General features: G+C 42.3%; 1 protein-coding gene across 1 annotated transcript in view; it reads left to right on the forward strand.

Annotated features, from left to right (window-relative positions):
- GPD2 (glycerol-3-phosphate dehydrogenase 2) overlaps window positions 1-20,394 on the forward strand; it is a 119,262-nt gene that overhangs the window by 35,957 nt on the left and 62,911 nt on the right. Inside the window, exons 3-6 of the mRNA XM_075829303.1 lie at window positions 1,225-1,396; window positions 1,962-2,086; window positions 9,770-9,867; window positions 10,786-10,949. Of these exons, the coding sequence (XP_075685418.1) occupies window positions 1,225-1,396; window positions 1,962-2,086; window positions 9,770-9,867; window positions 10,786-10,949 (559 nt within the window). The remainder of the gene's footprint in view (window positions 1-1,224; window positions 1,397-1,961; window positions 2,087-9,769; window positions 9,868-10,785; window positions 10,950-20,394) is intronic.

Genomic DNA, 20,394 nt, shown 5'->3' on the forward strand with positions numbered 1-20,394 from the left:
GTGACAGGAGGTCATCTGAGTCCTTGTACTTGCCTAAGGGCCAGGAGTCGTGGCTGGAGGAGTCGTGTCATTGTGCTTTAAAGAAAAACGATATCCTGAATAGATCTATGATGTGTTTGTATAGTTAACCCTGTGCTGTCCATATCTACCATAGTAAACCATAAAAAACTAAAAAAATGTGCATTCTACAGTTCTTTTGAAGAGAAATACCACCCAATATATAAAGTAGGACAGAAATCAGAAGTTTGTAAAAATGATGATAAATTAGATATTTAATTTTGTTAAACCACACTTATATTTCTGGTTCTGGAAGTCCCAAAGCTGATAAGGGGTATGTTGTTTCTCTCCACCAGTTCTACATATTTTGTTTTTTTGTGTGGGAAGGGGCATAGGATCTAACTCCACTTCCCGCCCTGCACCGTAATAGTATGTTGCAGTGAGTAGGTTGTTCCCGCTAACCAACGTACTATTACGGCGCAGTGATGGAGCGGCCACAAGCTGTGCCCACGCCATCATTTGCGGGTTCCAGCTGTGTTATACAGCCGACACCCCGCTCTAATGTCTGGGATCAGAGATAACTCTGATCCTGACTGTTTAACCCCTGCGGTCAAAAGTGACCACAGCACATAAGTGTTTCTACAGAGGGATTTGGCTCCCCCTGTAAGTCCATTGGCATCCCTGTAATCAGGGATGAAAAAAACAAAAAAAATAAAATCACTGTGTACTGAATGCCGTTGTCCAGGCAGGGGGTGGTTTTTCATACGGATGACCTATCCAAAGGATAGGTCATCAATATATGATTGGTGGAGGTCCGACATCCGGACCCTGCACATTCAGCTGCTCCGACTGCCTCCTGGCACCGAAAGTTATGCAGTGGTCTGTGCCGGAAGCAGATGGCTCCGGTTACAGTATAGCGGCCGTGATGCAGTACTGCACCTCTGCTCCTATTCAAGTGAATAGGAGCAGAGCTGCAGTACTGCTGCACCGCTGCCATACAGTGTACGGAGCCATCTGCTTCCAGCACCGACCACTGCATAACTTAGGGTGCCAGGAGGCAGTCGGAGCAGCTGATCGGTGCATGAACAGACTGGCCTTTACTTGGCTTTTAGTAGGGTCTGGGACTAAATCACAATCTTGGTTATTTGTAAGTTTCATACATACAATCATGACTCCTCAATGGAGATTCCTTCCTTTTTTTTAAAGAACCTTTTTCCCATCTTTCAGCCAAATCTGACCCATGTACAAGCTGCAGAGCTGGTAAGAACGACCAGTCAGAATGAACTGCCCTCCAGAGAAGCTCAACTTCTCACCCTGGAAAGCACAAAGGAGTTTGATGTACTGGTCATTGGCGGAGGAGCCACTGGCTGCGGATGTGCTTTGGATGCTGTCAGTAGAGGTATGATAGACGCCATTGGTTAAACATGCAGGGAAAAGTTACTCAGCAGTTCTGAATCTATATGAAATGTTCTTCAAAGTCAATTTGGCTGCATTGGAAAATTGTCAAAAAATTGTGTGCAAAATTGACTCTTCGCAACATTCCCCACCTCTCCCCATAGATGCACACACGTTGTACTTCCAGATATCCGGATTTGATGTCTTGACCGTAATATTGTGGGTTGTTGTATCCTGATCACATCATGGGTGCATTGCATCCGATCCTGGTGTAATGCATACAAAGGCTGTAGGGCAGTGGTCTCCCCCCTGTGACTTTCCAGCTGTTGTGAAACAACTACTCTCAATATGCCGGACATTCAGCAGCTGTCAGAGCTTGCTGGGAGTTTCCGTTTCACAACCGCAGGAGAGCCACAGGTTGGAGAGCATGATGGGTTACATTGTCACTCTACTGTTGGTGTCCTGCCTATAGATAGGGAGTAGCGCTGATCTAGTGCAGATGGAGGTGCTGTATGTTAAGTTTTTATTTTATCCGGTATAATTTTGGCTTCTTCTAAACACCATGACAGGACTTAAAACTGCACTTTTGGAAAGAGATGACTTTTCTTCTGGGACGAGCAGTCGCAGCACTAAGCTCATCCATGGAGGTGTCCGGTACCTCCAGAAAGCCATCATGAAGTTGGACGTGGAGCAGGTAACTTTCATAGTTGATGTTCTACAATCCCGTTCGTAAGATGTCTCATTAACAAGATATCGATCCCAGAATCTAATTATTTACTATTTTCTGTAATAAATAGGTGACTGGGAGCTTTGTACCATTGACATTTATAGATGATGTTTCATTTCACTTTGACCAAACAAACCATACAAGAGACCTCAGGGGTGTTAAAAATGCAAATATGCAAAGAAATGTTATTCTTTGTACAGATTGATTTTCATATATATATATAAATTTGGTCTGCTGTGAACTTAAAGTACTTCAAAAACAGGTATGAATTATAATACTTCCCTGATCCATTCCAAGTTTGTTCTACAGTATTAAAGGGGTCTTTACAACTATTTATTAGACACCAAGTCCGATTTGGTAAGGGTCTGACTGTTGGGACACCGTAGATCGAAGGGTCCCTGTTCCTGTCGGAGAAGTGTCCATATATATGTTGATGCTCTCCATTAAAGACCATATGAGATCTGGAAACAGCTAAGTGTGATCCTAAATGTAGCAGTTATGTCCTAAATGTATGTTGTGGGAAAAACCCTCTTCAGACCATATCCTATTATAAGTGGGCCATTCAAGATCCTACTACAGTACAATTTTATGTGACTACTAGTATGAGCCCTGGCGATTTTTTAATTTTTTTTGTTGATTTTCTTGACCAAAGATACCAGGCATTAAATTCAACCATAAAAATGGAGGACACCAGTTGTTGATCCGCGAGAAGGGGAAATTTGACACATTATCATCCATTTTGTCTAATTTTTTAATGCTGCCTTAAAGAAGACCCATCAGATCTCCTTGCTTGTACGTCCTAGTTAATACTTGTATTCCTCATAATATAACATTCTGGAGCATCTTTTCTTAGAACACTGTGTTGTGCTGTTTCTCTGTTATTCCTCCTAGAAAATGTATGAATAAATTGACAACTGGGTGTTACCAGTTGTGGGCGTGTCCCTACACAGACTAACAATGTCCGATCAGTGCTGACAGAGTGAGACTGTGTAGGGACACACCCTCTTGACAAGAGGGAATGGTAACACTCAGTTGTCAATTAAATCATGAATTTCCAGGAGGAATAACAGAGGGATAGAACAGTGCAGCGTTCTAAGTAAAGATGCTTCAGCATTCTTATTTCATGGTTAATACAAGTATTTGCTAATACAGACCAGGTCATCTTTAAGGCGGGATTCACACGACCGGGTCGTTCCCGAGCCCGAGTGCCGGCCGGTAAAATCGGCCATTCTGCCCGGCCGGTTTGCATAAAGTTATGCATCCGTGCCGGGCCGGGCAGATCCGGACAGTGACATCAGCGGCAGCTCCTGAAGGGGAATCCCCATGTGTTCGGGGATTCCGCTTCAGGAGTTTCCCCTGATGTCACTGCCCAGATATGGACACACATCAAGCGCTCTGTCCAGGAGCGGAATCCCCGAAAACACGGGGATTCCGCTCCTTTAAGGAGCTAAAGTGCGGCTAGCACATAGCAGAGCGGGGAGATACCTCCCTGCTCTGCTATAGTGGCGTCGCTGCAGTAGTAGCAGCCGCATCAGCAGCAGCTGCTGCTACTAGCGGCGCCATCGAAGGTGTCGCCGAGCCAGGGTGCTTTTAACAAGCAGGGGAAGGGAGCCAGCGCAGCGCTCCCTCCACCTGCTGTACACCCCGGCCCTGCAACACAGTGTACAGCGATGCCATTCGTCAGAATGGCATCAACTCCTCCTCCTCACATGCACTCTGCGCTGTGAGGAGGAGGAGATAGAGCGCAAGCTCCGGAAAACCCGGCCATCACTCGGAACACATTCCGGTGATGGCCGTGTAATACCCGGCCCCATAGACTTCTATGGGAGCCGGGCGGCCGGGTGCCCGGGCAAAGATAGAGCATGTCCTATTTTTTGACGGCCGGATTTCCCGGCCGTCAAAAAATCGGTCGTGTGAATAGCCCCATTAGGGGTCTATCATTCCTAATGCAGCCGGGTGCCGGCCGATTTATGAACGGCCGGCACCCGGCCGGGAAACCCTGCCGTGTGAATGAGGCCTAAGTCGCCTATGGAGATTAGATGGCTATCTCCCCATCCTGTAAATTTTAGCAGGATCTGGCATCAGTTCAACATTTCCGGTAAGACATCTCCTGGCAATGGATCTCATTAGAAATTGCAATAGTCTTGTGTTACATTTATTCAGTAGTTTCTTTCCTTTCCCCTAAAATAAGCCGGAGCTCTGTGTCTACACTTCCCTCTAAGAGCTGTGTAGACATGAACATTCATATCTAGGGAAAGTACATTCATGTAAAATATCTTTTAACTAAAGGCCCTTTTAGGCTAAGTTCACACGGAGTATTTTGGGGGAGGAATATCTGCCTCAAAGCTCCAAACGGAATTTTGAGGCAGATATTCCTCCCCCAAAATACTCTGTGTGAATAGCAATTATCGCGCCGTTTTTCGCCCGCGGCCATTGAGCGCCGCGGGCATAAAACACGCTTTCTCCTGCCTCCCATTGAAGTCAATGGGAGGTCGGAGGCGGAAGCGCCCGAAGATAGGGCATGTCGCTTCTTTTTCCCGCGAAGCAGTTTTACTGCTCGCGGGAAAAAGACGCCGACGCCTCCCATTGAAATCAATGGGAGGCGTTCTCGGGCCGTTTCTGCCGAGTTTTGTGACGCGGTTTCCACGTCAAAAAACTCGGCAAAAGACCCCGTGTGAACATAGCCTTACATGGGCCAATTATCTGGCAAACGAGCGTTCAAATAAACGCTCGTTCCCGATCATTGCCCTGTGAAACAGGGCAACCATCAGCAAACGCTCGTTCATCGGCTGTTCTCGTTTGTGCAGCACAAAATATTATCGTTGTAAACAGGGACATGCGCTACCGACATGATAGAAATGTATGGGGATGAACGATCGGAGAAACGAGCGCTCGTCCCTATACATCGCAAACGAGTGCCAATCATTGAGCTGTCTCGTTGATCGGCACTCGTTCTCATGGCCCATATTATGCCGTCTTTGTTCACACTGAGTTTTTTGCCACGAAAAGTGAGGCAAAAACCGCTGCAAAAAACTGCTGAAATTGCCTCCAATTGTTTCCAATGGGAGGTGGAGACATATATTTTTTTCCCGCGAGCAGAAAAAAACGCTCGCGGGAAAAAGAGGCGACATTCCCTATCTTGAGGCATTTCCCGCCGCAAATACTCCATTGAAATCAATGGGAGATGGAAGAGACGAGTTTTTAGATGCGTTTTATGTCAGAAACCGCTCTCGGGTTTTTCCTTTGCCCATTGAAGAAATAGGTAAAAAAAAAGTGTCAAAAACCGTGACAAAAAATGCCTGTGGTGCAAAACCACTTAAAAAAACCTGGAGCTGATCTTTCAAGGCAGAATTTTCTGCTTGCAAAAAAACTCTGTGTGAACGTACCCTTAATAGGACGTTTAATCACTGGGACTAAAGCTGAATACAATATAGTGGTTGGAAGTTAAAGAGATTTTCCAAAATATGAGCGATTGGCCGTCTTTTTTTTTTTTTTTCTAGGAACAGCGCAGCCCTTGTCCATTGGCAGTCTTTGATATTGAATGGCAGGAGCTGCAATACAAGACACAGCCCATGGACAAGAGTTACGCTGTCTCTGGGAAAAAAAGGTAGATCCATTTTTTTTTTTCATTTGGGACAACCCCTTTAATTTCTGACCACCATCTAGTGTCTGTGGTCAGCATTGTGCCAGAGCGATAAAATAATAATTGTGCACCCCAAAAACAAAACCCCTAACCCTGCCTGTAATAACACTCGACACTAGACGTATGACGCTAGAGCCTAAAGCAGATTAGCCAAAAATAAACCTTACCAGAAAAAAATAACCCATCCCAATCTGCTGTAGACCCCTGACTAGCTAGTATGTTAAAGGGAGACGGTATGAAATTAGAAACAAGGGTCCGCTTTTCTTTTAGAAACTCTACCAATATTGTCTATGGTCTATTTCTGAGTTGCAATGCCAGACACAACCATTGGACAAGAGTGGCGCTGTTTCTGGTAGAATTTCAGTTTTTTCTGTATTCATACAATGAAATTTTGGAGTCTGGAGCCATAAATTGGTTATTTCATAAGGGGAGATATTTATGCTTACTTGCCTGAGTACTTACAATAAAAATGTATAGCAAGAACTTGTAGGTGATCTGGCAAGTGAGCATGACTAGAACAGCCTGGCAGACACTGGATCTGTTGATCCTTGAGTGAAGAATTCATATTGGTCTAAGCGCTAGAAGCGGGAATGTTACACGTGCACTGTGAGCTCTTCCCTGCAGATATGACGTTTTCCTAGTAAAACTTTCGACCATACGTCTGTACTTCGTATGGCCACAAGTGTGTGGTTGAGTGTTTTGCCGTAACCGTGTCAGGGGTCAATCAGTTTATAATGACCATTGGTCGTCACCATCAACTATCATTTCCTCCACTATAATCTCGGACTGTTGATACTAAGATACAATGATACAGAGTGAATAAGCTGAACACAACGCCATCATTAGTAAACCACTCATAATTGAGCCCTTTGAATAGTGATCTGGCTGTATAGTGAGTAAATCTAGCTTTTTGTAATTTATCTATTAACTTTGTTGCTATTTCACTTATTTTTCAGTCTTTTAACACCTGGAAACCATCAGTAAGCAGTCAAATTGCTGTTGACAGATTTTACTATGGCTTTGTTTATTCCAGTTATGGCAAGTAACTGGGACTGTTTTAACGTGTGGGTCCGAGTTCTGCTGTGCAAGGAAAAACTGTGATGGAGCCGCAGCACTAGTTACTCATTATGAGGACCAGTTGGGACCCCCACTGATCAGGAAGTGATGGTGTATCCCATCAATAGGTTATCAATTGTACTAATGGGAAACCCTTATAAGTTTTTAACGTACCCACAGCCTATTTCCTGCAGGATCATAATGTACTCAAAGTGCAAAAGTACTTAAAGTTAAGCAAAATTACAGATCCATCTACAGCAACTTGTTGATGGTTTCCAGGTAAAATTTGTGTTTTTATTAACAATGAGGCTTTACAATGTGTATGTATAGCATGACTGCAAATGTTTTCATATTTACAGAAAAAAATCACATTGCTACCTCTGTGGTTGGCCACAATGCATAGTGTTAATGGAAAGAAAATCACTGGTGGCCACAGTGTTCCCTCCATGTTATAGCTAAAATAGCTCTATAGGGTGGGGGCCACATTAGACGTATCCCCAAATCTCAGCGTTTTGGACCCTTGTACATTTTATATTTTGGGGAATGGGGATATTTGGGGTTAATTTGAAAGGATATATGTGTCTTTTTCCAATCATACTTACTCTGTAGCTATGGAAACAGTCACCTTGGTATTGAAATTCAGATTTTGAGTCAAGATAAGCTTTAAAGTGAACGTCTACCATTGACACCATTTTATATATTTGTTTTATAATCTGTATCGGTCCAAAATTCTGTGCTGATTTAATTTCTTAATGTATCTTAATAGCGGTCAGGGCTAAGATTTTCTGATCCTGAGCTCCAAATCCCCTGCATAGTCATAGAGTGAAATACTAAAATTTGTGCTGCCTACAGCCACCACTAGAGGGAGCTTACTGCATACTGCTATTATTATTTGGTTCAGTGTCTAAACCGTATGCAGTTAGCTCTGAGGCTTCCCTTAGTAGCAACTCCAGGCAGCCAGAAATGTATCATTTAACTCTATTCCTATGTGGTGGATTCGGAGCTCTGTATAAAAAAAATAGAACTCTTAACCCTATGAAGATCAAAAACTTAATCGCACAGAATACTGGGCTTCAAAAGGACATGATGTTAAAAGGTGAAATTCACTTGAAACCTTGAATTATATTCATGCCTTAAAGTGGCAGTATCTCAAAGTCAACCCCTCTTGAAAATGAAGTCGGCACGCGATCAGCTGATTGCCGCTGAACCGGCTTTTCTCACTTTTGGCGCTCAGCGGTTATTGCAAGGGGAAGCTTTGTGAAGGCATATATTTCCCCTGAACCAGCCGATTCGGGGGAAATGTAGCATTACATGGCAGCCGTTCCAATGAATGGCTGTACCTGTAAGGGCCTGTTCACATCTGCATTGGTATTTCCGCTGTTCTGCTCCGTCAGGAGCAGAACAACAAAAATACCGGAAGGGCTGGTTCTGTTGTATGACGGACACCACCGGCAACAGACGGAACCCATTGACTTTATTGGGTTTCATCGGATTTCCCTCAGGATGTCCGTGGTTATACTGGAAACAATGGTGCAGCATGCTACGCTATTGTTTTAATTAATTTTCGGATCAATCTGTGATGAAGGTCCCTAACGAAGCCTCCAACGCAGATGTGAACAGGTTTTAACGCAGGGAAGCACCAGGTCTGGCAGAGCAGGAGCTACTCTTACAGAGCGGCTCTCCATTCTGGCACAAAGAGGAGGGTCCAAAGCTTAGGTCCACCATCTGGGGTGTCCAAATTCCCAATTTGGATTGTCGTTCTGAGATAACAACCCCTTTAATACTAACAGTAAACCGAGGCGTAAAAGAAGTGTTCCTCTCTAACTACCAATGGTTTATATCTCGATGCTCCATTTAACATCTTCTACTCCGCTAATAAAGGACTGGAAGAAAATAGTTTCTCTGTGCCGGGAAACTCTGTAACAAATTGAACGAGGACCTTCAAGTCTTAAATCTTGATTAAATTGTGGCTAATTGTATTATTGACAGGTACGCTGACAGCCTTATTGTCCCCTGATGGTATTCATTGGTTCATTTACTACATCTACAAGTCCGCCACAGGCTGTGTGTTTTGTGAATCAATTTAACTCGGATAGTAACGTTTTTTTCCCTAGCATTGTTGATGGGCAAGATAACACACTCCGATTCACAGGACTTTACTGTATTGGGCTATTTATGATACAAATGAGCGCAGTGAAATGACATGGATGAGGGCAAAGACAACAGATTAAGTATTAGCCCCCCCCCCCCCCCCAGCTAGAGCCAGCGATTCATATAGCAATTGCTGCGAGTGTATCCCGGATCTACTAACTATCAGTTCTGTCTATAGGGAACGTGTTCTATGTTTTATTTTTATTTTCTTCATTGCTTTTTAAGATGGTTTTTTCATCATTTTTACAAATCTTTATCACCTACATATGGGTAAAAAAAATAGAAAATTAGCGGCTGTGATCTTGACCTCCTACTACTCATTTTTGGGGTCTTATTCCATGAGCATCAGTAAACAGAAAAAATGGTGTCGGAGCCATTGGGGTCGCCGCAGCACTTTATTCTAAGGACCCATAAATCTTTTCTGTATCATATCTAAAATAAAGGGTCTCCATTCAATGGTTAGGCCTAGACAACGACCTTTGTTGCGTCGCTGTTTGTAGCAGGTTTGCGAAACTCAAGGGCCATGTGACTTGCGCCTATTGTAAGTCATGCAACTTTTTTCCTTAATAAGTGATGTACACCAGGCTTTTAGAGTTCTATGGAAGGGGATTTGTGACATTTTTCTTTTCTTTAAAATTGCAGGTTATAAATCCCATCTTTGCATGTAACTTGCACCCTTGTGCAACTTTAGCGCAACAGAAGTCTGGGTGTAATTTTTAATATTCGAATTAGGTTGAATTGTTGCACCAAAAAGATAATTTTTTTAAATAATTGTATTCTCTTTCTTCTTCTATCTGCAGTATAAACTAGTAAAAGAAGCTCTTCATGAACGTGCCAACCTCTTGGAGATTGCTCCGCATTTATCCGCCCCTCTGCCAATCATGCTTCCAGTGTACAAGTAAGGGGTCATCCATCGTCTTTATGTAAAAAAGAACTCCGACAGGGAAACCTTGTATATCATTCCAAGCCCCAACTTCATTGCTCAATATGTGCTCACATTTTATTCTCTCTATTGTTCAAACTGCAGCACTATTGCTTTATTTTGTTATGTTTTTATCACAGGTTCCACAATTGACTTCTATGGGGAAACCTATAGCTTTACGGCAATATGATTGTCCATAGAGACAATACTAGAAACATTTTATAGAACGGTTCCTTTAAGAAAGCAGATTTATGCCGTTTTCACGCTGCAGGAAATGGTGCGGTTCTCTGCAGTGTGTACAAGTACCTTAAATGCCCCCTTGACAATAAGCGAAAAGGGTCCTTTGACAAAAGCCGTATCACAAATTGTCCCTCTGCTGGGATGCCCAGCGATCGCTGTATTCCATCGGGAAACCTGTCAGTAAGTATTTGATTTCCCTGCAGCACCACCACAGGAGAAATGAAGCATTACACAGTGCTCGTTCATATCAATGTGTTGTGTTGTCTGTGTAATACAGGACAGGACAGGTCCTCCAGAGTGAGAGATGATCTTTGTAACCACTCTCTATTCTGGCCAAAAGATGAGGATCCTGAACGGAGGACCCCCCTCTAATAAGTCAAAGTGCCCTAATAGTATGTACGGAAATAGGTTTTCTAAACGTGACAACCCCTTTAACTCACTGCTCAATTACTAGAACTTATTCTATCACTGCCAGGTCCTTGCAGAACATATTCCATACCAAACTGTTCTTCAGCGACCGCCATCATGATTCCCGGGAACATAAACTTTTTCAGTTTGCATTTTAGGAAACTTCTGCCTGTAGAACTTGCTGCAGGAACATTAGAACACGTGCTTTCTATGTATCTGATCTCTAACGTTCTCCTTGTTGTGCAGGTGGTGGCAGCTGCCATATTATTGGGTCGGCATTAAGGCCTACGATCTTGTCGCTGGCAGTCAGTGCCTAAAAAGCAGTTATGTCCTCAGCAAATCCAAAGCCTTAGAGTTGTTCCCGATGCTGCGGAAAGACAGACTTGTCGGGGCCATTGTCTATTATGATGGTATGTATATTATGTCTGGTATCAAAATGAAAATCCTTCCTAATAACTTCTGTGAATAAATTGACAGTCATTTTTGCTAGTGATCCCTTTTAAAGGAGATTAGAAAAAGCGACTGCTTTATACCAAAAACAGCTCCACTCTTGTTCAAAGGGTGTGTCTGGTATTGCATCTCAGCCTGATTCAGTTGTGTAAGGCTGGGCTGCAATACCAGTTTCTGGGTAAAAAGAAAATAGGACATTAGATTGTGGCATATATTTTTCATTAGACTACTACTCCAAATGGATTATAAGTGAATGAATTTTTTAGAATTTTTTTTTTTTTTTTTACTTTTATATACAAGACTTCAAAGGAATATTCCAACCATAGACATTTGTGATCTATCCATAGGATGAATGTCCAGCTCCCCACTGTTACTTATTGCGGCCAGCTTCAAATGCAATTTGGGAGTGATGGTTTGCCCTGCACAGCTCCTCTTCCAGCAACTTGATGGAGGAATCTACAACATGTTTCATACAATTGTATGGGGCTGTGTTGTAGTTCCCTGCTCAGTGAATGGCTGGGAGTGTCGCTGCTTAACTAGCGCTGCTGCTCCTTTATTCTGAAGATTTCACCCCCCCCCCCCCCCCATCACGAAGCTTTGGCATGTCCTGGCGATATTCACCATCACTTACTATCATGGGAATACCCTTTAAAGGAAGTGTATCGCTAGTAATAGTTTTATTTATTTTTTAGTTAAACAATTATTATTTAAGTGATTACACATTGTTTTAATTTTTTCACAAGTCAGGAAATATTATAAATTAGATTCTAATTTATAACATTTCCATTTGCTGGTCACTAGAGGGAGCAGTTCCCAAAATTGCAGCATGGTCAATGTGGTAAAGCAACCTCATTGCTTTATGCTGCAAATTTTGGGTAGACACACTCGCTCTAGTGAGCTCAAACAATCCCCCCTCCTTTATCCTGGCTAGTGCCCAGAGAAGGAGGGGATTGAATCTTCAAACCTCCTACACCGTGTGCTGCCATTTTTTGAGCGAATGCACAGTGTAGGAAGATTAGATACAGTGCTAAGCAGACCGTATCACACGAACATAATACACACATCACATGCACAAACATAACTTACCTGCTCCTTCCGCCTCCGCTCCTATGCCTTGCACCTTCGCTTCCTTGAACATATGGCCGGAAGCCGCGGCCGGAAGTCGTCATCTTACTGTCCGGCTGCGGCTTACGGTCCACAGGAAAATGGCGTCGGATTTCGCTCTGCTAACTAGCTTCGTTTTGGTCTGTGTGGGAGCGGAGCATGCGCCGCCGTTCCCACACAGACGGCGTATGCTACAGTGAATGGAACGGCTACCGTTCCCATTCTCTATGGGGATGTATGTGCCGTATTCCATCTCTGTATGTGTCGTTAATCGACACATACAGAGATGAAAAAAAAATGGCAGCCCCCATAGAGAAGTAAAAATAAAAAAAGTATAAAGTACAACACACGAACACAAATAATTTTTTTTTTTTTATTATACTAAAAGCAATAAGATAAAAAAAATAAAAAAATTCATGACACCTTCCCTTTAAGGCTAAATAAATTCCCACTTCTTTAGCTATAACTATAGAAATAAGTGCACACATTTTTTTGGATCTTCGGTTCAATGACTGATGGTCCGACTTACAGAATTGGTGGTCACCCAGGCAGGAGGTTAAGAGGTTGCTAAGCAACTTGAACTAATATATCCTGCAGAATACACTAAGGGTATGTTCATACGGCTTGTTTTCAGCCGTATTACGGGCCGTAAACGGCCGAAAAATCGGAAACAGAACGCCTCCAAGCATCTGTCCATTGATTTCAATGAGAAAACTGCGTTCTGTTGCGATTGGCTGCGAGTTGCTAAAAAAAAACGACTGAAAATGAGGAGCTCTGTATTTTCAGACGTTTTTTGCTGAGCGTGTGAACATCGCCATAGAGTGAATACGGAATATAAAAATGGGTTTTCTAAATGAGACAACCTCTTAAATACACATAGATTCTGTAAACGTAAGTAATACTAAATAAACTATGTGTATGCAATTACTTTATAGGGGTCGTCCAGTTCCAGCAAATTTAACCCTTTAACGGCCATTTTCCGTTTTTACTTTTTCACTCCCCGCCTTCCAAGGGCCATAAAGTTTTTATTTTTCCCCCAATGGAGTGCAAAGTAGGCTTATTTTTTGGGGAGGGGGGAGGAGCTGTAGCTTCGATTCGCACCATTTAAAGTACCATATAATGTACTGGGAAACTGAAATATTTTTATTTGTGGGGTGGAATTGGAAAAACACTAAGGTCCTCTATTGTTTTTTGGGTTTTGTTTTTACAGCTTTCACCGTGCGGTAATAACGACAACTGAACTTTATTCTGTGTCTCAATACGATTACGGTGATACTAAATTTTATATAGTTTTTTTTTTATTTTTTATAGATATTACTACTTTTACAAAGAAAAAAACTATTTGTTAACCAAAAAATTCTTCTGTTTCACCACATTCTGAGAGCCACAACTTTTTTTATTTTTCCGTCAATTGAGCGGTGTGAGGGCTTAGTTTTTGCGGGACGAGCTGTAGTTTTTATTGGTACCATTTTTTGGTACATACGGTTTTTTGATCACTTATTTAATTTTTTTTCAGCGCTAAGGTGACCAAAAAACAATGATTTGGATGATTTAATTTACTATTTTTTTTACGCCGTTCACAGTGTGAGTTAAATAATGGTATATAGTTCTGCCTTTTACGGACGCGGTGATACCAATTTTTTTTATTTTTTGCTTGAGGAAAAATGGGAAAAGGTTTTTTTTTTTACTTTTTATACTTTTGTATTTTTTTTTTTTTACACTTTTTACAAATGTATTGCAGTATATTGTTATCTTTACAGACTTCTGCTAAGCCATGCCGGAGGCATGGCTAAGCAGAGGCAGAAAGAAGGCAGCCCTGCGGGCCTTTATTAGGCCCTCACACTCCCATGACAACCATCAGTGCCCCCCGATCTCGCTGCGGGGCGTTTGGCGTTGGGCCGCCCCCTCCTCCTAACGGTTTAAATGCCGTGGTTGTTATTGACCGCGGCATTTAACTAGTTAAATGTCCTGGAACAGCACGATCGCTGTTCCTGGCTGTTAGAGAAGCGTGTCGGCTGTAATACACAGCTGACAGCTGCGGTGTGTGGAGCGGGCTCAGCACGTGACCCCACTCCAAACAACACCCCCTGCTCCATGACGTGTATATTCGTCATGGGTCCTTAGGGGGTTAAAGTTATTTTTTGTATAATTAAAAGTTATACAATTTTCCAATATATTTTCTGTATTAATTCCTCACGGTTTTCAAGATCTTTGCTTGTTATTCAGTGGAAACATTCATTGTTTACTTTCAGCGAATAAAATTCTGTCCATCGTCATGTGATGGACACACACAGGTGCTGGGATCGTTACATGGTCATGTGATGGACACACAGGTGCTGGGATTGTTACATGGTCATGTGATGGACACACATGTGCTGGGATTGTTACATGGTCATGTGATGGACACACATGTGCTGGGATTGTTACATGGTCATGTGATGGACACACAGGTGCTGGGATCGTTACATCGTCATGTGATGGACACACAGGTGCTCGAATCGTTACATGGTCATGTGATGGACACACAGGTCCTGGGATCGTTACATGGTCATGTGATGGACACACAGGTGCTGGGATCGTTAGTAGACACAGTTCGAATACACATACTGTAACTGTAACGATTCCAGTACCTGTGTGTTCATCACATGACCATGGACAGGAATTTATCTACTGGATGTAAATTCTGAATTGTACAAAAATGTAATTTGCTAAAACCGGAAAACCTCTTGGAGAAATACAGACTTCAGAACACTTTCTTAACTTTATAAAATATCTTACGGATTTGTTTTGAATCCTCCATAACATTCTAAGATATATTTTGTGGAGGTTTTTATTTTTTTTAAAACTATTTTCCAATAATATTTTTGTAATAGTTTATTATTCGACTTCCCCCCCCCCCCCCCCCCCCCCCCCCCAGTTGTTCTCACTGCTGGGATAATAAGAAATTACCAGGTATGTGTTTTTTTGCTGAAGAAATAGAGGAAACTCCTAATCCCTGCTCACTGTTCTGCTTCTGCTCTTGTGAAGTCCCAGGTTGTTCCGGAGTTATTTGTAGGAGAGAAGTGTTGGGTTATCAGGGCTTTTGGACTGTTGACACCAGTGGAGATGAGCAAATCTGTGAAAAATAGGGACCGGTCCACAATATAAATTGACATGCAGCATCTGGATGAGATTAGTTAAAATCTCTTTTAAAATCCACTTTTTCTGCTACTGTAATGCCGCAAATCCAGGCAGAAAATTTGTAGCATTTTCGCCATGTGTGAACGCAGCCTAATACAGAACCCTATTTCATCCTCCATTATCATATAATATATATATATATATATATAATTATTTTTTTTTGTTTATTTATTAATTTTTTTCTGTTTTTTTTAATAACCATTATAAAATTCCAGATTGGTATGTTGACCTAACTTTTTTGAGCCTGACTCTGAAGATCTTACTGGTCACATCTCTTTGTTGGCTCCTTGAAAGGTACATCTTAGACATCTCTGACTGGCTTCTGAATTCTGTTTTATCTTGTCTACCCCTGGCGTAAACCAAAATCAATTGTACTAGCACCTTAAGGTTTCTTAAAGAAGAGATTGGAGCGTTCGACCTGCTAGATCTTAAGAGACAATTAAAATAAAATCAATTCCGTGCAGGACAGATGGTTTTAAAGTGCTAATATATCCTACCACTAATCTAACTTCTCCCATTTTAATCTAAAAAGGCCTTAAAGCTGTTGCCTGGCCCACATTTATCTAGAGTTTTTGCAAAGAAAGCTTTATCCTCGTACTATCCATTCCCTGCATAGTTATATAATGAAATAATTAACCCGATTTAGACTGGTCTGGGACAACCAACATATATTAAGTTATACTCATTCATCTTTCATTAGCCAGTGCCCTAGGTTTACTGTCATGTTATTATTTTAAAGGGGTTGTCCAGGATTAGACAAAATTATCTGCTTTTCTTTGCAGAAACAGCGCCACTCCTGTCCATAGGTTGTATCTGGTATTGCAGCTCAGCCCCATTCACTTGAACTGAATAGAGCTGCAATATCATATACTATACAACCCATGGACTTGAGTGGGATTGTTTCTGGAAAGTAAACCGGATCCTTTTTTGTAATCATGGACAACCCCTTTAAAGGGGAAAAAACTATGAATTACAAGTAGTTTATATATTAGTTTTACAGGAAAAAAAATCATTATGATATTCTTTTCTGTCAAAAGGGTTGTTCACTTTCAAAAATCTCTTGTTGTTTTTAGGGATCCCGAAAAATAAGCTGATCACAGGGTGTCCGGGTGCTGGGGCAGCGATCAGCTGTTTATCTGCAGGGGAACCGGGCCGCAAGAGTTCAATTCCCCTGCAGCACCACCACAGGGGAAATGAAGCATTACATAGTTCCTGTTGCAAATCAAAGGGCTGTTTATATAATGCATAGACGTGCTGGGTCCTCCAGAGAGAGATAGAGATAATCCAGGTAATTGATAGAGGTTTTGAATAAGGGCCTGCCCCTCCTTTAACGCAGAATTCAATTTAAATTTTCAGCAGTGCTGACCGTTTCAGAATGTGTAGGGATACACCCTATTCAAAAGGGGAATGGTAACACCTAGTTGTCAATTCATACAGAAATTTCCAGGAGGAATAACAGAGGAACGGCACAACGCCAGAGGAAAAATGCTCCAGAATTGTTATTACTATATTTACTAACACAGACATATCAGGATACTAATTTAAATAGAATCCATGTTGTCAGACTTGCCTCTCTCCATATGGAATAGAAGTTGCTAATACATTTGAAGCCCTTAGCCATGATGATGCTCACGTGAGCAGCAACAATTTATACGTAATTTAGCAAATATTTCAGCGATTATGGGGGAGATTTATCACTGGCTGTACGCTAAAATTATGGCGTTAAAAATTCTCAAATTATGGGCGCTCTTGATATTTGCACAATAATTTGAGACATGTTACACCATTTCTGCCATTTTAAAAAGTAGGAGGTGATTACAGAAAGGGGCAGGGCCATGCACCGACTAACAAATTCACTATAATTTACAACAGACACTGGTCTGGTGTAAATTATAGCAGAAAACTACGCACATGGACAGCCCTAGAGGCGCTCAGGCGTTTGCCTCTTAAAAAATAAATACAATTTTACCCGATCGTTTAATAATTTCTCCCTAAGGGTCCGTTCACACAGAGTTTTTTTACGTGGAAACTGAGTCGGAATCCGCGCCAAAAAACGGCCGAGATCGCCGCCTTCCCCCATTGATTTCAATGGGAGGCCGAGGCATTTTTTTTTTCTGGGCAGCATTCGGCCGCCCATGGGAAAAAATAACGGGCTGTCCTTTCTTATTGGGGTTTACACTTCTGACCTCCCATTAAATCAATGGGAGGCAGAAAACCCCACAGCGCTAGTTTCTGAGCGTTTTCCGCCCGCAGTCCTTGAATTCGCTTCAAGGGCCGCGGGCGATAAACTCCACAAAATAATGTGGAAAAATACGTGCACGCAGTTCAAGATCTGCCTCAAAATTCCTGAAGAAATCCTGAGCCAGTTTTTTCCTGCCTGCAAAAAATATTCTGTGTGAACAGGGCCAAATCTCCAGACTGGAGTCAATTCCAGTAGGCAGCGGTTCTGCATAATGTATAGAATGTCATTTTAATAGACTTGGACGCTATAGCATGAAATATCCCTGTGAAGTCGGCTCTGCAGTCTATAGATTTGCACTCCTCCTATATATAATCATTCCGGGCAGATTGTAACCTATGAATCACACCGACCTGAGACTCCCTTACAATGATTTAAAATTCTTGGAATGACTTTACTCAAAGCCTAAGGGATAACCTGAGAGATTAAGAAATACATTTTTTAACAAATGAGGAACATCAAGAGCAAATCATTGAAGACAAAAGCCCTAATCTTCCTCCCGGGCGAAATATGCAAAGATTATTACCCCCTTTAGAATACGATACGAGGAAGCGAGATATCAGAGATGAAACTTTCATAGAGATGGTGAAATGGAGCCGAAATTGGAGTGTTTACCTGGCAGATCTGTGAAGGGGAGTGAATCCTAAAAAAGAGAAATGTGATTTAACACATGAACTATTTAATATTATCCAGTAACAATTCATAGTGCGTTTATTAAAGGGAGACTATATGTAAAACTTACTAGCAACAATAGTAGAGGGAAACAACCCCCTGCAATCTGTCTGCAGTGGGAGACCAGGCGGGCTAAGCCCCACCCCTGCAGTTGAGCTCCACCCCTCTCCACACCCTTCCTTTGCTTCCCTCTCTACACCCATTCTATGCTCCTTCGGGAAAATTCCCTCCCTTTTTGTTTGGTAACAATCCAGTTCCTCTGAACATGTTCTCCCACCCTGTACCAAAGGAAAAATACAAATCAGGACTGGCCCTCCCTCTTTAAGGGCCCCATAGCAGCAGCAAGAAGTGCCTCTATGTTATGTACACCTTTACCTAGTGGCAAGTAGTAAGCCATTGGCTCCTAATGGTTTTGTCTTCTGCTGGACCTTGTTGTACTAGGAGCCCATTATTCTGTCATAGCCTGGGCTCATTGCATTGACTTTGCAATTTGATGAGGTAGATTTTTTCTTTTTTATTAAATTAGGAATGGATCCCAAAAAAGAGGAGGTGTTAAAGAGGACCATCTAATTTACATATTTTAACTTTAGCTCGCTCCATTCCTATTTCCATCACGGCTTCTCTTTTCTTCCTCCTACACGCCCCCCTCCGGGTTTCTAAATTATTGTCCGCTGTTCTTTTGATGCCCGATATGTAAGTTCACTGTAGTTAGCCAATGGGGCTGAACTACAGTGAATCTCCCCGTGTTCAGCCATCGGCACGGCTACGGACGCTGTCTAATCAGCACGAAGCAGCTGATGACAAGTCTTGTCCAGTGTGATCTCTCGAGACCACGCCGGGAGAAGACTTCTCATCAACCATAATTCATTCTGAATGACGCATCGAAGGACACTAGATCCCGCCAATGTCCTGCGCTTCATCAGTCAGAGGAAAATCTGGTCGATGAGAAGTCTTCTCCCAGCATGGTCTCACGAGATCACACTGGGCAAGGCTTGGCATAAGCTGCTTCTCTCTGATTGGACAGCGTCCGAGGTTGTGAAGATGGCTCTACCGGGGAAAATTCACAGTAGTTAATGCCCCCTAGGCTAACTACAGTGAATTTACATATCGGGCGCCAAAAGAACACGAGACAATAAATCCGGAACATGGGGGGGCAGCAGGAAGAAATCAACAATGGTGATGGAAACTGAGAGGGAGCAGGCTAAGGTTAACGTATGTAAATTAGATTTTAAGACCTAGTGAAAGGGCCTCCTTTAAGTCCCTTTTAAACGGGCCAATGATAGGAAAAAACAAGCATTCATACGGATGCTCATTTCCGATTATTTCCCTGTGTAAACAATGATCATCCGACGAATGTGCAAAGGCTCGTTCATCGACTGATCAGCTCGTTTATGCGGATGATAAAATGGCCGCAAGTTGGCAGCACATCTCCCTATGTAAACGGAATGTGCTGCCGACATGATGGAAGTGTGTGGGAACAAATGATTCTAGTAATGATCGCTCGTTCCCATACATAACCGATCATTGCTCCTTGTGAAAGGAGCAACCGCGTTACCGATCAACGAGCTGTCTTGTCGATTGGCGATTTTTGTTTTCACAATACATATCGGCCCGTGTAAAAGGACCCTTAAGCTTCCAGTTATACTTTTCACGTATTTAGGCTGTATGAAAAACATTAACCAAAACTACAAAGTGTAAACTGGGCCTGGCAGTTCATGCATTCTAATCGTGAAAGAGAAGTCTCCGGATGAACAGCGCTTTCGGTCATCCAAAGTGTGAATTATTTTTTTTTATCCTAAGGGTATGTTCACACGCTTAATAAAAAAACGTCTGAAAATACAGAGCTGTTTTCAAGGGCAAACCGCTCCTGATTTTCAGCCGGTTTTTAATCAGACTCGCGTTTTTCGATGCGTTTTTTACGGTTGTTTTTGGAGCTGTTTTTCTATAGAATCAATGCCGTTTACTGCCTGTAAATAAGCCGTGTGAACATACCCTAACATGTTCAGTCACTTTTTTTCTATTGGTTGTGGTATTATGTGAGGGCCCCTGTAATAGATATTTTCGGGTTCTTTGTTGATCTATGAATGTGCAGTACTTGCTGCTGAGCACATTAGTCCGGCCTGATTGGCACTAAAGAATCCAAGGCTCGAAACGTTACTGTTTCGGTTTACTTTTCATGTGGTAATACTGCGCAGATTGAATTTTAATGT

The sequence above is a fragment of the Rhinoderma darwinii genome, chromosome 6, assembly GCF_050947455.1.
Source record: "Rhinoderma darwinii isolate aRhiDar2 chromosome 6, aRhiDar2.hap1, whole genome shotgun sequence".
Taxonomy (NCBI): Eukaryota; Metazoa; Chordata; class Amphibia; order Anura; family Rhinodermatidae; genus Rhinoderma; species Rhinoderma darwinii.